At 36.4% G+C, this 14,819-nt stretch overlaps 1 protein-coding gene across 1 annotated transcript in view; it reads right to left on the reverse strand.

Moving 5' to 3' along the window:
* The window catches only part of RFX6 (regulatory factor X6), a gene marked incomplete at both ends in the record, with an annotated part of 34,656 nt that overhangs the window by 14,598 nt on the left and 5,239 nt on the right, over nt 1–14,819 (reverse strand). Inside the window, 3 exons of the mRNA XM_079550132.1 lie at nt 1,701–1,808; nt 6,581–6,608; nt 9,932–10,009. Of these exons, the coding sequence (XP_079406258.1) occupies nt 1,701–1,808; nt 6,581–6,608; nt 9,932–10,009 (214 nt within the window). The remainder of the gene's footprint in view (nt 1–1,700; nt 1,809–6,580; nt 6,609–9,931; nt 10,010–14,819) is intronic.

Here is a 14,819-nt window from a genome sequence, read left to right on the forward strand (position 1 = left end):
AAGGTTTTGGTGGAAATGTGAAGTTTAGATAATATTTCTTCAGAAACACATAATGAAAAAAATTATCAATCTATTTTAATACTGACTGCTACAGTTGTCCAGCAATTTCCATTGCATACAGTCTCTTAAAAGTTTAATGAAGGAGTCAAACTTCACATATGTACTCTCTTCAACAGAGAATCTAAGGATCATTTAGACATTTTCTCTGCTTCAAAGCTTGGGAAAGTCACTTCTCTTTTGTCCTCTGTTAGAGATGTAAAAATCGTTGTATCAATTCTGGATGCATCTTACTTTAGGAGACTGAGTGATGGGATAGTAAGTGGAGGGATAACAGTGTGGACTGATAGAGAGAGCTCAATAATCCTTGGTCAGATAAGCTAAAAGAGGGGAAAAAACCAGGGAGGGAAGAAAATAGAAAATTAAAAGCAATGAACAAACTAAACAAAAAAAGCGAAAACAAAACAAAACAAAACAAAAAACCTACAACCAAGAACAAGGAATAAAAAAGAGTAACAGGGAAAGAGAGGGCGACACATAAATACATCTCTGTTCCCACAGCCTCTTCATAACTCCAGGAGGCTGTTTGCAGAAGGGATTCCCCCCTAAAGCCCTCTTGGACCCTCCTGTCATCTGGTCCCAATACCAGAGCAGCTGCAATGGTGCCAATCCAAGAATGAAGAGAAAATGATTTTCATCTTATAGTTCATTGCTGGAGTGGTAAAATCCAGTTTTGTTTGTGCTGCTGTACTTGGGCCGCAAGGAATCTCAAATGTTCCCCAGATGTAAATGTTACAAGAATGCTGTTTGAGTGATTTCAATTCATGAATGGAGTTTATAGCAGTGGATGAGGTACATTGCTGAGTACCCCAGTTTGTTGACTTTCTTTAGAATCTGTAAGCTTTCCAGCTAACATATGTACTACAGATGACTCTTTCTGTTTAGCTCTTCAAAACAGGAACCCTGGTTTTCACTGCCTACATGGAGCAAATTTAAGAGGAAGGGCTCATTGAACAAAAAGTATTAAAGCAACATATCTCAAGACAACCACCATTATGACCTATTCTGGAGCTTAAAATTCAAGTTCACAATTTGCACCAAAAAGGTATCTATCTCACTTCAGGGACATAGCAGTCTGTAATGTGAACAGAAATACAATACAGACATCACAGAAGAAAGCAGCCAAAGATATGAAGCATACTATAGCAATACTTTGAACTGACCCTTTGGTTAAGCAAGACTGTATACTTACTTCTGGAATACAATTTTACTAACTTCTAAAAAAACCTGTGTACTCTGATTTTCACAGTCTCCTTTCAAATAATTAATGAATGATCGTAAAGTTCATCTAATTATTTGCTGTGAATTATTTGTTCTGATCTAATCAGAACAAAATTTACCTTAAATCCAAAGGCATTTGGAATGAATACAACTCTGTTTGTTTGTTTTGCTCTCCCCGTCTTACATACCATCAGTTTGTAAAATACTAGGTCAGTTAATAGGTAAATAATTCAACCATCTTTCCAGAGGAGAGCCAGTTAATCGGTGTTAGTAAAGGTTTGCCCCCTCTATAAATCAGTCACCTCTGTTTGATTATGGACATTTCTGGCTCTTTCATGTCAATACCTCAAAGGCTAAGATATCAAGAAACATTGTGGCAATTTTTGATCTGTAAATTAGAAGAGAAGTAGCTCATATTTTACCTTGTCTTTGGAAATGCATCCTTGAAGTAAAAGATGTTGGGCACTTGGAAACTCTGGGAGGAGAGTTCCAGTTTTGGAACTCAGAGAATATTTCCGAGTAAAACCACCCTGAAATGTGAGGGAAACACAGTAACATTGAAATATCTAATTCAACTTCAAAGAAACAACAATTCATGCTAAACATGTATATTATCTGAAGAGTCTCAGCATTCTAGAATTTCTACATTCAGATTAGTCTTCAAAATACTGATGCTTATCCAGACCTGTATTTCAGATCAGAAAGGTAATGAAAGATATGCCTAAATCTAAACTATACCAATTGCAGTTATCAGAACAATGCAACCTTTGGACCACATTATTTCATGGAATTCTGTAAGATTTGAATTTAGTCTATGTTTAAAAACTCTGTAGAATATCATCACTTACTCTCTTCTACAGGATGGATTGTGATATCCTCAGGGTAACACTAACTTTTATTTAAGATGCATCTTTCCTGTGCAAGGAGCTTGGGTACTGGTGGTGCTATGGCTCTCCCCTGTTCTCTTGCTGCTCTGATAGCACCACAAGAGTGGATTCTGCTGCTTTAAATGCAATACCTGCCATTTTATGTTATCATAACTTTTAATAATATTTAATAGCATTATGGGTATGACAGTATGTAGGGACACTTCTGAACTATATATTTATTACATAGTTCCAAGTAATTATGACAGAATTGACATGAAACCCCAGAAAATATCTTCCAGTCCTGTTTCCTACTGCACTGAAACATGTGCACACATAAACTTATGTAGGAAAAAAAAAAAAGACAGATTGAGATGTGTATCCTTCTGCATCATGGCACTGATTTTATCTGGCTTCCTCCTAATCTGTTGAAGTGACTGAGAGTTTGGCTGTTCACTTCAGAGAGTCTACATCTGGTTCAGTAAACATTTTTAGAGCATTTTGCTTCTGTCTATAAGAACAAAACAAAATTATGCTGGGAAGCACAAGCATAGATTTACACAGTAGAAAAAAAATCCTGTAAAGCAGTTCAGTCCTGAAACTCAAACTCAGGAGTCAAAGAATAAGGCTGGAAAGAGGAAATGCAGTTTCAAAGGAACTTATAGAGGAAATGAATATATAATTTTTCTAGGGCTACCTCTTTAACAACAAGGGTGTTCATTAGCATTATGATCTCAGTTTTGTGTCTTAGTAAGGATGATTTCCTTACTGTGGTTTTGTGTTCTCCTGTTTCTTTGTTGATGCATTGTCAGCACTGACCTAGAGTCAAGATAAATTGGTCTTGAATTACACTAAATTCTACTGATTTGAGAGTTCCTTGCAGTTCTTAGAATTCTCCAAGTCTCTTCAGCTTTTGAATTCTGAAATATTACAGACACATCTCATAATAGTTGCTGACTGAGAAAAGATCTGGAATGATTATTAGATGTGAGCCTTTGGAGAGATGGGATTTGGATGGACAACAGCCGCCTTGTCTGCGTCAGTTCTCAAACTGACCATGAAGCAATATAAAGTAAATCTATCCTCAATTAAATTCCTAACCTTGTACGCTCACAGTCTGGTTTAGTCTGTTTCTCCACAGAGTGAAACAGTCACATCCTGCAGTGATATAATGTTACTATGCCTATATTTATAACATGAACCACAACATGCTTATTAAGCTCTAAAATGATATAAGATGAAACCCTCATCCACAAGAGAAGCAATAGAATCTGTGTTATGGAGCTGTCCTTACTGAATCATGCTTACCCTCAGAGGACTTCACTCACATCTAGGAAAGATTATTTGGCTGAAACTCATTGTTACATTTTAGTCTACCCAGTCCTTATGTTAAAGCCTGGCAAAGGCTTTGAGCAGACTTTCTGCATACTCCTATGGTAAATCCATTACTTCCGAGCAGATTCTTTTTGTACTAATGAACAGAATTTTTGGCCATGCCCTAGGTGTTTGAATAGCACTTTAAGCGGCCTTTTCCTACCCCTTTGCATACAGTCAAATTTCACTATAGCGTGAAGGAGAGCAAAAAAATATTCCCTAAAAATGTTGACTCACCAACTGGAGGTCAGATTCAAGTGGAATTATCAGAAACACTGACAAAAATATAGCCTTAGCTAATTTATTCACAATGTATATTATCTCCCATTTCCATAGGGTGATATGTCTACCAAAACAGCCAGGAATTAGAAGTTACATAATGTAAATAAACTTTGCTTATGCTACCTACTACCCAACTACATACAAGCTCTAAATCAAAGAAGTTATAGAAATTTTGAAGCATTAATATTTCTTCATGTCAGTACTTTGCCTGTAAGTATCAGGAGCTGCTTGTGTTTTTTTGTCTGTTTTTTTTAGCTGTTGTGTTCTTTTTTAATAACAGGAGCAATCTCGATTACTTTAAGATGCAGTTACTCAGGAAATATACTAAAAATTCTGATTAGAAGGGATTAGTTCATGTAAAAGAAGGCAATGGTGTTGGTGGGTGACTTAAATAATTTGCAATGTTCTGTACCTTGCTAATGGGCTTATATGACTGTGTCTCAGTTCTAGGATTTATATTTTAACCCACTGCCACTTGCCCTTTCAATTTAATGCCATCTGTTTCTAATGGCCATTTAACATTAAGATAATGACAGTAATATTACCTGCTTAATTAACCATACAGACTCTAATGGTGCACTAACTGGTTTAGATAAAAGAATTTGCTGATATCTCCCCCTGCAGAGAGAATACTAGAAAATGTGATAAAACATGCCAGAAGTAAACAGTGTCTCTGGCACTAAGTAAGTGTTCATTCAAATGCCATTTACTCAGCATATTTAGACAATCAGAGCTTTAACATCTTTTCAATGTCTTTATGTTCCTACTGAGACACCTTATGCAACCATTGTAACTGTTTCTGGAATACCTAATTGCATGTACTTTCAAGCTTATGAATAAGGACACATCGCTATTCACTTTAATAGAAAGTATGTTGCCAACTTTTCAATAACCTGAGATTATTAAAATTCAGTTTGGTCTACAAAACTATGTTTTTCTCTTACAAGCCATCTCAGTAATTTCAGGCAACAGAGCTACAAAATAGAGATCTCAAGCTCTTTTTTCACTGATTTCCACTGACTTATTTGTAATTACTTTTCTGAGAGGACCAAGGTATTGAAGTCTGGGGCAGAAAGAGCAGAAACGGGATAGGTTGATGGAAACATGAGTTCCACATCTGAGATGGAACTAAAGCATGTATTCATTTATTCCAAGGGAATCAGAAATTTTTAATTCACAAACTCTGAAAAAATGAATGCTATAGTACTGCTGATGAATCCTTGAATATGTTGATATCCCATGGCATAGCACTATCTTCTTTTGATAAGATAGCTGATTATCTGAACAGGGAAAAATGCTGCAAATCTATAGGAAACTTACTAAAATAATTGATATGGTGTTACCATGGGAAATGATCAGATATGCTGGTGAGAGAAGGGATTGGATGAAGAATGTAAAATGTTTAAGAAAGTGGCTCCAGCTAAACAAGTGTTTACAGTGAAACTTCTGAGCAGAAAAGGAAATGAAGTGAAAATTCTCAAAGATCAGATTTGGGACTGATGTCACAGGGTATTTCATAGATTAAACTGGCTGACATGAGCTAATGAAATCATCAGTAAAGAGGAAGACCAAGAGGTCATGTAGAAATATCTGGATGGCTTTCAGATAAGGGCAATAAAGGGGCTGAAAATCAATAAAGTAAAGCTACACTCTCAGGGACCAATAAGAATTTCTGCTATCAGCAAGGAATTGCTTATCTGAAAATGAAAAAAGGAGAAAGACCAGTTTTCTATCAGTTCATCACAGAAACTATATTTAGTCTGGTAAATTAAATGGCATCAAGAAATGACCCCAGACAATATTGAAACTATATCATTCAGAATGGTTCCTGGCATTTTTTTCAGTTCATGCCAGATACAACTCTTCTAAACAATTCCCAGCCATGCTTCAACTGTTACTTCATGCTAAAGGCAATGAGAAATGACTGTGCTGTTTTTAGAATTAGGAGTTCAGTAGTATGGATGCAGGCTGTGCCATGACAGTTGAACTCAGCATCAAAGAACAATCCTGAGAGCACTCCTTAACCATTAAGATAGTAGTGCAATGTTCTTTAATCTTCTAGAACAAATACGGCCAGAATGACAATGAGTGTATCAGATGGCACAGTAGTAAAGCTGTAGGTGATTTGTGAAACTGACACATCCCAAACATATATGGTTCTAGGATTCATCAGAAGAGATATTTCCAACAGAAATTGGAGACATGCCTTTTGCAAGACTTTGTTTGAAAAAAAAAAAATCTATAGAGATAATAACATTGGAAGAAGTACAGCAAAAGGCTGTAATGTTGACCATAAGTGATTAAAGACTGTTTCTTTGTTACATCTAGTAAGAAAAAGTATCAAGAAGATGTATTATAATAAAATGTCATAAAGAGTCAAAAAGAGAAAAAGACTATGCTGGTGAAGAGGTATAAAATTCCATTTATCAAAACCCATAATTTCCAATCAGATCAATGAGATTCTGAGAAAGCCTTCCTACAAAAGTAATGGACACAAAAATCTTAGAAGCTAGTTCTTGAGCCTCTGCTTAGGAAAGTCTATTACAAACCTCTGCAGCTGCATTAGGTTGGAACATGAATTTGAAATTTCACTTCCAGTCTTCCTTTCCAGTATGTATTTAGAGGAGCAAATACTCAGTGACATGAAAAAGGGTTCTGCAGTCTAACCTTTAATTCAAAATACTGCTGAAATTTTGAAAGAAGTGAATGAAGAAAACCACAGGTCACAAATACTATTTTGATTATGACAGGAGTGAAAGGAAACCAACTAAAGCACTTACCTCATTCTTCAACTTGCTTCCAGAGAACCTTTGAAAATAAATGTATTTTATTATTTTTTCGTAAGTAAAACATTTTTAATATACATACAGGTATATTCTATCATTCTGTCATATACACATACTTACATACCTGTATCTACATGTAAAATAGGTCGACTAGAAAAATGACTTATGTTTCTCCAAATATAATACTAAAACCCATGCTTTTTTCTAAACTTGTTCCATTGGCTTGCAAGTGCTTTACGATATCAAGGAAACTTACTGAAAGTAGCTTTTAAACATGAAGATTCAGACCATGGACCAAAAAGTGATGTATAAAACTCAATTTCAGTTTATTTCTTTGGATCTCTGCAACTTTACAAATATCGGAAGAGCAACGTAATGCAAGTCCACGAGGTTGAGGAAACTCAAATTTTTTTATGCAGCTGAGTAAATTCAGAATAGAAACAAAATGTATCTAGAATTTACACTTTCTAGGAAAATTAAGAAAATATATGATCTCTCACTCTCTTTTACCACAGTACTATTCTGACACAAGCAAAATGCATTTCTGAGATGAAGTATTTTGTAACTATCAAAAATACTTTGCAGTATGGTGACTGTGCTCTTAATAGTCCATTCCAGAGATTCCTGATGAATTCAATGGACTAAGAGGCAGACATTAGAAAACACACCTTTTAAATTATAGCTACTTCACTAAAGAATGTGTAAGGATAGAGACTCTAAAGGATCAGTATAATGATAAATGTGCAAGATAGCACTGCTTGTTTGATCATTGTTACTTCCTCTTCTGCCAGCTGATAAGATACTGTGGGCAACAAAGTCTTATAATTATTAGCAGCAATGCGGTCATTCCATGTTGTTGAGATGCTATGCTGGCAGGACTCAAAACCAGAGACTGAAAGATTATGAATTCCACCTGCTCAGGCAAGGCACAGTTCCCATCACGTGTTGATTCATTACGTTACCCACAGAATTCCCTGGTTTGCTAATAGAAGAGCATGAATGAAGGCATAACTCACAGCTGACTACAATGAGTTGCTGATTAGCTTCATAGCTAAATGTTTTTGCTATGGACTGCAGATTTCTACAGAGGTAGTATAATGTACACAGAATGTACAGCAAAAACACTAAGCAGCATCTGCTAAAATTGTTCCTCCAGAACCTTAATCACAACCTAAAGCTATGCTTCTTAAAATGCTATGTATATCAACAACTTTAGCATCAGTTACTCTCCTTTTGTGGTACAAAGTATGATATTTAAATGAACTAGGAGGTCAAATTTACTGTGGAATTAAAGGATTTAAGCATCAACAATCCTACATTTAAAGACCACAGTAGTCAGCTCAGTTACAAAGATATTAACACTCAAATGTCAATTAAATCTGAAATGGAATTGCAGGCCTATATTTAGGCAACTAAACCAAGGCCCCTTCTAATCATTTCACAAGCTGCCATTTACTTAGCATGTGTTGTGGTAAAGACCTACACGTACTTTTACTTGTGTTGGCTTAGTGTGATCTGATACCATCATCAAATCATATATTTCCAGTGCCTATTTCTGCTCTGAGATTGATCCAGGAAAAATTCTTTATTGCTCACTTCTAGAACAGTGATTGGGCAAAGGGCAGAGGTTAAAGATGGATCATTATATTTAGCAAGCAGTAACTGGGATATTTACACACTATTCTGAATCTCCACGTTGCCTGAGTTTTCTTCCCTGTAAGTCTGCTATTAACCCCAGACTACTGTGTCACTGCCCTCACACAGCCATATCCAAACACAGTGATAGCCCTGACTATGCAAAGTCAGCATTCAAGCTTCTGTTCTAAATCAGCTAGTGACTGCTGAATCCTGAAAATTCAATGATTCCAACATGAGAGCACAAGTCCAGACACAAATAAAAAGTTCCTAGCTAGTGAATGCTAAGCAACCGATAAGCTGAGAGTCCAGTCCCTCTTCTTGTATTTCTTATTCAAGACAGGGATATCTAGAGTTACCTTTGGAAACAAACCACCTTAATTTTAGGAATTTCAAGACGTGATTCTTTTGGAGTATTTGGCATAATTCTGATATGTGGAGCACAGGATTTTCAAAAATGCACAGCTATCTCACTCGTATGAAAAAATGGTCTTCAGAAGTGTTAAGTACTTGCAAAAATCTACATACATGATTATGCGAGCAAAGATAGTTGAAAATCCAGCCCTGAGGAATTTTGCAGAATCTCCAATTTGTTCTCATTTATGATTATTAGATTGTGTGAGGATAGAGTTTTCAGTGAAAAGGGCATTGGCTGACACTGAGTTGAGGTTTAAGAAAAACGATATTCCTTTACGTGAAAAGAACTGATTTTTGTCAATTCAATGAACAATTTGTTCAAGATAATGCTAAACTGTGAAAAAAATAATCTAGCTGTGCACCAGCAACACCTCCACAGCTTTGGACAAACGATGGGTAAGGAAATAGCATATTCCATTCTATTATACCTTGAGGCCTTCAGTAGAGAGAATCCTCCTTTTCAGCATTACTGGTGACATTACCCCCAATCTTTACACTTGTTATGTTGTTTGGAAAAGGCTCTTTGGATATAACCTGAATCTGATAGCAGCTGAATTTTCTGTGTGTGATCATAAGCTCATTTACTCTTTTCCTTTCTCCTAGTTCCCACTTACATGGGCGTACTGCTGTAGACAATGAAAGCCGTCATTCAAGCCATATGTGAACACAGACATTTGTTTTACGAACTATTAATCTTTGGCAAACCAACAGGCAGCTATCGTAACGTATTGATCCTGCTAGCTGTCCCTTAAATAAATATAATTAGAGCTTCCTGGGTTAGGTTTAAACTGATATTAGCCAGTTAAAGGACCTGTAAATATTAATCTACACTAACCCCTCCTCCCTCCTACCCACAGGTGCCAGCTTCACACCATTCTCCAGACGTTTCATAATGGGAAGCTGTCCTGGGGAAAGAAATCACAGGATGATGCACAAGCAAACAAAATGAGACAAGTATTCCGGAAAATGTGTTTTGCTGTCTTACACTAAAAAATCCTCTTATGGCATATGTTAATGCAGCTCTGTGCTTACTATGATGAGGCCATACTGGTAGATACGAGTGAAAGATCCAGATCAAGCTGTTAAAACAAAAATCAATGTATCTAAGGAGCAAATTGCTACCTAAATCTTTGAATGCTAGATATTGACAGTTGCAGCAATATTAGTTCTGGTATCAACAGCAATTAGTGTCCTATAAATACCTTCCTTAGGGAAGTTTTAAATAGCACCTCCACTGACCATCTTTCTAAAGCAGGTGCAGAGGCTTTACATCTCAGATATATGCTACTGTACCTGGTTAAGCCTTTGCCAGAGTACACAGAGTGGTAGTATGCACTGCTTTCTTTAATGCCAATTCCATAATAGTGATACCTGTGGGGGGGAAAAAAAAAAAAAAGAGTATTTTTATTTCTGTATGACATGTCAAATAAAACAAACTGTCAAACTGATCTTCAATGCTATATGAAAACTTTCCTTAACAGTTTCTACTAATTTCTTTCACTGCCATAGAAAAAAAAATCTGGTCTCATAGAAAATAGAATTGTCACTGTCCAAAATTCAAGGCTAACATCTTCTCTAAATTTAAAACATTTTCTCTTTTACAATCATGTTACTTGGAAGAATATATCTACCAGAAACCTGTTATATCTCTTTCTCTTAATATGCATTGTCTTTCATTTTAATTCCAGGTTGTTGCAAAGGTGCTGACTTGATCCATCAGGTGTAATAATCTATCAGGTATACTACTGTTTTATCTAGAGGATTTCTTCAGTAAAAGTAACTCCCTACTGCTTTTTGTCCCCCATAAATTAGTGTTCATCCTTCTGCGATGAGCAATGCTAATACATTATTCATTCATTCATCTCATGGGTTGTAGGCTGACTGACTCCGCTTTAGCTGTTTAAGCAGTTATCATCTCCATTCATCTCCCTCATTGCTCTCCTGGAAATTATTGCCCTCAAAGCAGAACTGGAAGAAGGAAACATTTATTGTATATCCCCTGCTGCTCTGAGCACGACACCTTAACATTATGAGCTGGTGCTAAGAAATCTGATTATGCATAAGATACTGCTTTCCACTGATTTTGCTGCGGAAGAAGTGACCTTCCGGAGCAGAGTGGGAGAGCAAGATTTGGTCATGGAAAAATTCCATCAGGGGTGATAGGCAACACATTGCACTGATTTCACTAAAACACCTCAAAAACTTCTCAAAAACTTCATTCTTAAGATACAAACATAGAATGGCTTAAGTTGAAAGGGACCTTACAGATCACCTAGTTACAAGCCCGTGCCAATGGGCAGTACTGCCACTCACCAGACCAGGCTGCCCAGGGCTCCATCCAACCCAGCCTAGAACACCTCCAGGGACAGGGCACTCACAGCTTCTCAGGGCAGCCTGCGCCAGTGCCTCACCACCTTTTGAGTAAAGACTTTCTTCCTAACATCTAACTTGAATCTCCCCTCTTTTAGCTTAAAGCCATTTCCCTTTGCCCTATCACTATCATACTGTGTAAAAATTCTGTCTCCCTCCTGCCTGTAAGCTCCCTTTAAATACTAGAAGGCTGTGATGAGGTCTCCCTGATGCCTTCGCTTTTCCAAGCTAAACAAGCCCAGTTCCTTCAACCTATTTTCATAGGAGAGGTGCTCCAAACACCTGATCATCTTTGTGGCCCTCCTCTGGATCCACTCCAACAGCTTCTCATTCTTCCTGTACTGGGGCCCCTGGCTTGGACACAGTACCAGCAAGTAGTTCATAGAACATATGAAGGTTTTCAGCTCACTTCTGCTATTCCTGATGATGCTCATTTAAAAAAAAAATTACAATTCTACAGTTTGTTTTTACATTGGGTAGCTGTAGATAAGAACAAAAAGCTATATATGAAAAAGACATTAGATACAAAATATACTAAGAAAATATTTGTTGGTGATAAGTTTGCTCAGCTTAGGTGGCTCTGAAAGTCTTGGCTGACATAGTTGTTTCCAATGGGTGCATCCAGGATTTCATAGCCAGAAAACTAGAAAAAAGTGGCTGCTGTTAAATATCATGGCTTATATTGTTTGTCTGAAATTGATGAATCTATCTAATACTGGTAGATCACAGTGCCGAGACCCTTAAGAAGGCCAAATGTCTCTCATGTCTCTCATCTATTAATTTACGTTTCTGATTTTCTTTTCCTGAAAAAACATTTCTCTTGGGATAGTGATGTGATGAACACAGCATTATAAAATATCTGTTAATTCTCAGAAGATCAGACACAGGTACATCTGCTTATTACAATTCCCTTTTTACTGAATAAAATCAAAGCTGAGTGACCAAATCAGAGCAACATTTCAAGGTGGTTTAGGATGTCTTACACTAAATGTGACCTTTCATTAAATGTCAAAATGCTGTACAGTTGTCCTCTATTTCAGACACATTAGTGCGTCATCTGTATTGTGAAAATTAAAGTCCTGAAGCTTTTCAGTCATTACTCTTGGTCAAGGGGTATTAAACAGATGGATTTGGGCCAAACGCCTATATCAGAAAATTCCTAATATTTGAAAGGGTTCTAACAAAAATGCTAAAGGCATGGACTTTTTTTTCTCTTTCATAAAAATGAAGTTATTTTCGATGAGACTTAGGTAGTTTTGAAAACGTATATGTATGGATCCTGTGAAGGAAAGAACACTGTTTACTTAATCTTGACATCACAAAGTCTGTGCATTGCACAGGATGAAAAACTAAACAGAGCTCTGATTACTTCTTTAGAAATGTTACAGGCACAGTAATATACTTGGCATTGACCATATGAGCAAGCATTTATCTGCATTCTGACATCCCAAACCTCTCAGTTTCAATTACACACCAGTTGGAACTCCCTATTGGTATACCAGAAGCCAAAGAAAACCAAAAATTTTTCACACATTAGGAATTAAGGTCTATATTATTCAATATCTAATTTAGTAATAACAGATTTTTGGGCTAGAAACAGCCACTGTTGTGTGATTGGCATTCTCAGATTTGTAATGGCTGGAGAAATATTTGTTCCCGTTCTGGAATGCCCCAAGATACCAGAATTTACATTTGTGGCATCTTATTACATGAAGAATAGAAGCTTTCAGCACCTATTCAGCACGTCCTTAGAGCAGAGCAACTATCCTTCTAATTTCCTTTAATGTTTACTAATGAAATAATGCAGCTTTCTAATCATGGCACAGAAGCTATATTTAAAAAAAAAATTATCTGTGCTTTTCAAGTTGTGCCTGGCATGCTTCATAGAATAATAAGATATAAAGATTTTTATTCTCTTACATCCCAAAGTGATTAGTTGAATATCTTTTTTTTTTTTTTTACTCTTTTTTAATTTTTACTTTTTTACAACTATCACTGTTGATAGTAATATACCTACTTCAGACATGCTGATAACATCTTTACCCTACAACTTCAAGTGTCCTCTTTCTGTCTCCTTATACGTGTTCTACTCTTCTATTTCTATCATATAATTCATAAAATGAAATCAGCTGGCATAAGAAACTTACTCTTGATTTTTGTAACAGATCTATTGAAAAACAAACTGAACTGCTTTTCTCTTAATTTCAGTGGCTTATTGTAGCATATGTTCCTATGCAACTAGTAGCCCTGATTTTAGCATACACTGACACAAATGATAGCTGATAAGGAAATGATAGGCTTAAGCTGTTCAGGGACTTGCAATTACTTGTTATCATGGGGCCAGCTGCCATATCAGTTTTATTAACCCACTAAATCACTCCTAATAAATAAGATAATAGTTTTCAGACATGATGGATAAAAGCTAAGATTCAACATTGGTCAAAGTCTACATAGAAATTAAATTGTAACTTGAGCTCAGCAGCCTCCTGTGTGCATTTTCCTGAATAGCTGCTCCACATAACTCATGTACAATGAAGATCACAACTAAATTCTACCAATGGCCATGGTATATTCAACACTGCCTGTGCAGAAAGGAGGCTTCAGAACCTGGTCTACAGACAACCATTGCTTAAGAAATGGTAATCTCAGAGAAGAGTTTGCAACATTTGTTTATTTATGGTGTTGTGCCCTCCTTCAGTCAGCTGGGATATAGAAATTTCCCCTGCTATTCAGCAACCTGGAGTGATCAGCATGGGCATCAGAGATAAAGTGAACACTGCTGATGAAACTATGTCCAATATGCTGTACTTTTTTGGTCAAATGTTTAAAAGAGTATTTTAGTATTTACATTTGTACATACAGTACAAATATACCATTAGAGTGAGGCACACTCTGACTGAGGACCCAAGTTGTTGAATTTATTAGAACCACTTCTAAGGCCCCTCCTGGAACCTCAGACAAAAAAATGTTGCTCAGAGCCTGAAGAGAAACCAACATTTGTCTGTATATCTCACACCTCAGAGCAGCACCCATGCCTCACATCTTAGAACAGCATTTTTTTCTAAAATCCAGTTCATGTCCATGAGTATGGTGTAGGAGAAAATTTCTGTCACCTTGAAGTTCCTGAAATAGATAATTTATTTTCTTTGCTTTCTTCTGGTCATGGAGAGGCTCTATCAATGTGTTACTGGGTGTGCATGCAGTATGTGCAGGGCTCTTTATTCTTAGGGAGTTTGCTTTGCTTTGTAATATAATAATGATTCTACTGGAGAGCATTTTCATGCTTTTGGACAACAATTGCTTCCTGGGCAATATCACAGCACAAAACATCATTGTTAAAAATAGCTAGTGCCATTACTGCTTCTCTAATATTATATCTAAATAATAACAGCAGCAACAAAATTAAAAAAAAAAAAAAAAAGCCACAACAAAAAACAAGTCACTTCCACTATCATGCTTAAAATGTAGAATTTAATTGCTAAAGAGGAAAACTCCTGTGGAAAAAAAAAAAAAAAAAAAAAAAGGGAGAAAAATACGCCAGATGTTCAAACAAAACCTGCTGATGCCTCATCCTCCTTTGAGGAAATTGCCCAAGAACAGTTAATCCATATGAAAATATAGCACCATAATACCACAGGGCTATTAGATCTGCTGAAGAAACGTTATGTATGAAGCATATCTGTACTAGCACAGTTAAATATCTCAGAGTAAAGAGAATTATAGTGATGCAATTAAGTCTATAGTTAGATTCCCATGTCAAAAACAAGATTTGAAACATATCTCTTTACTTAGTGGATGCTTATATACTATG

Source organism: Tetrao urogallus (genome assembly GCF_951394365.1).
Source record: "Tetrao urogallus genome assembly, chromosome: 2".
NCBI classification, from domain to species: Eukaryota; Metazoa; Chordata; class Aves; order Galliformes; family Phasianidae; genus Tetrao; species Tetrao urogallus.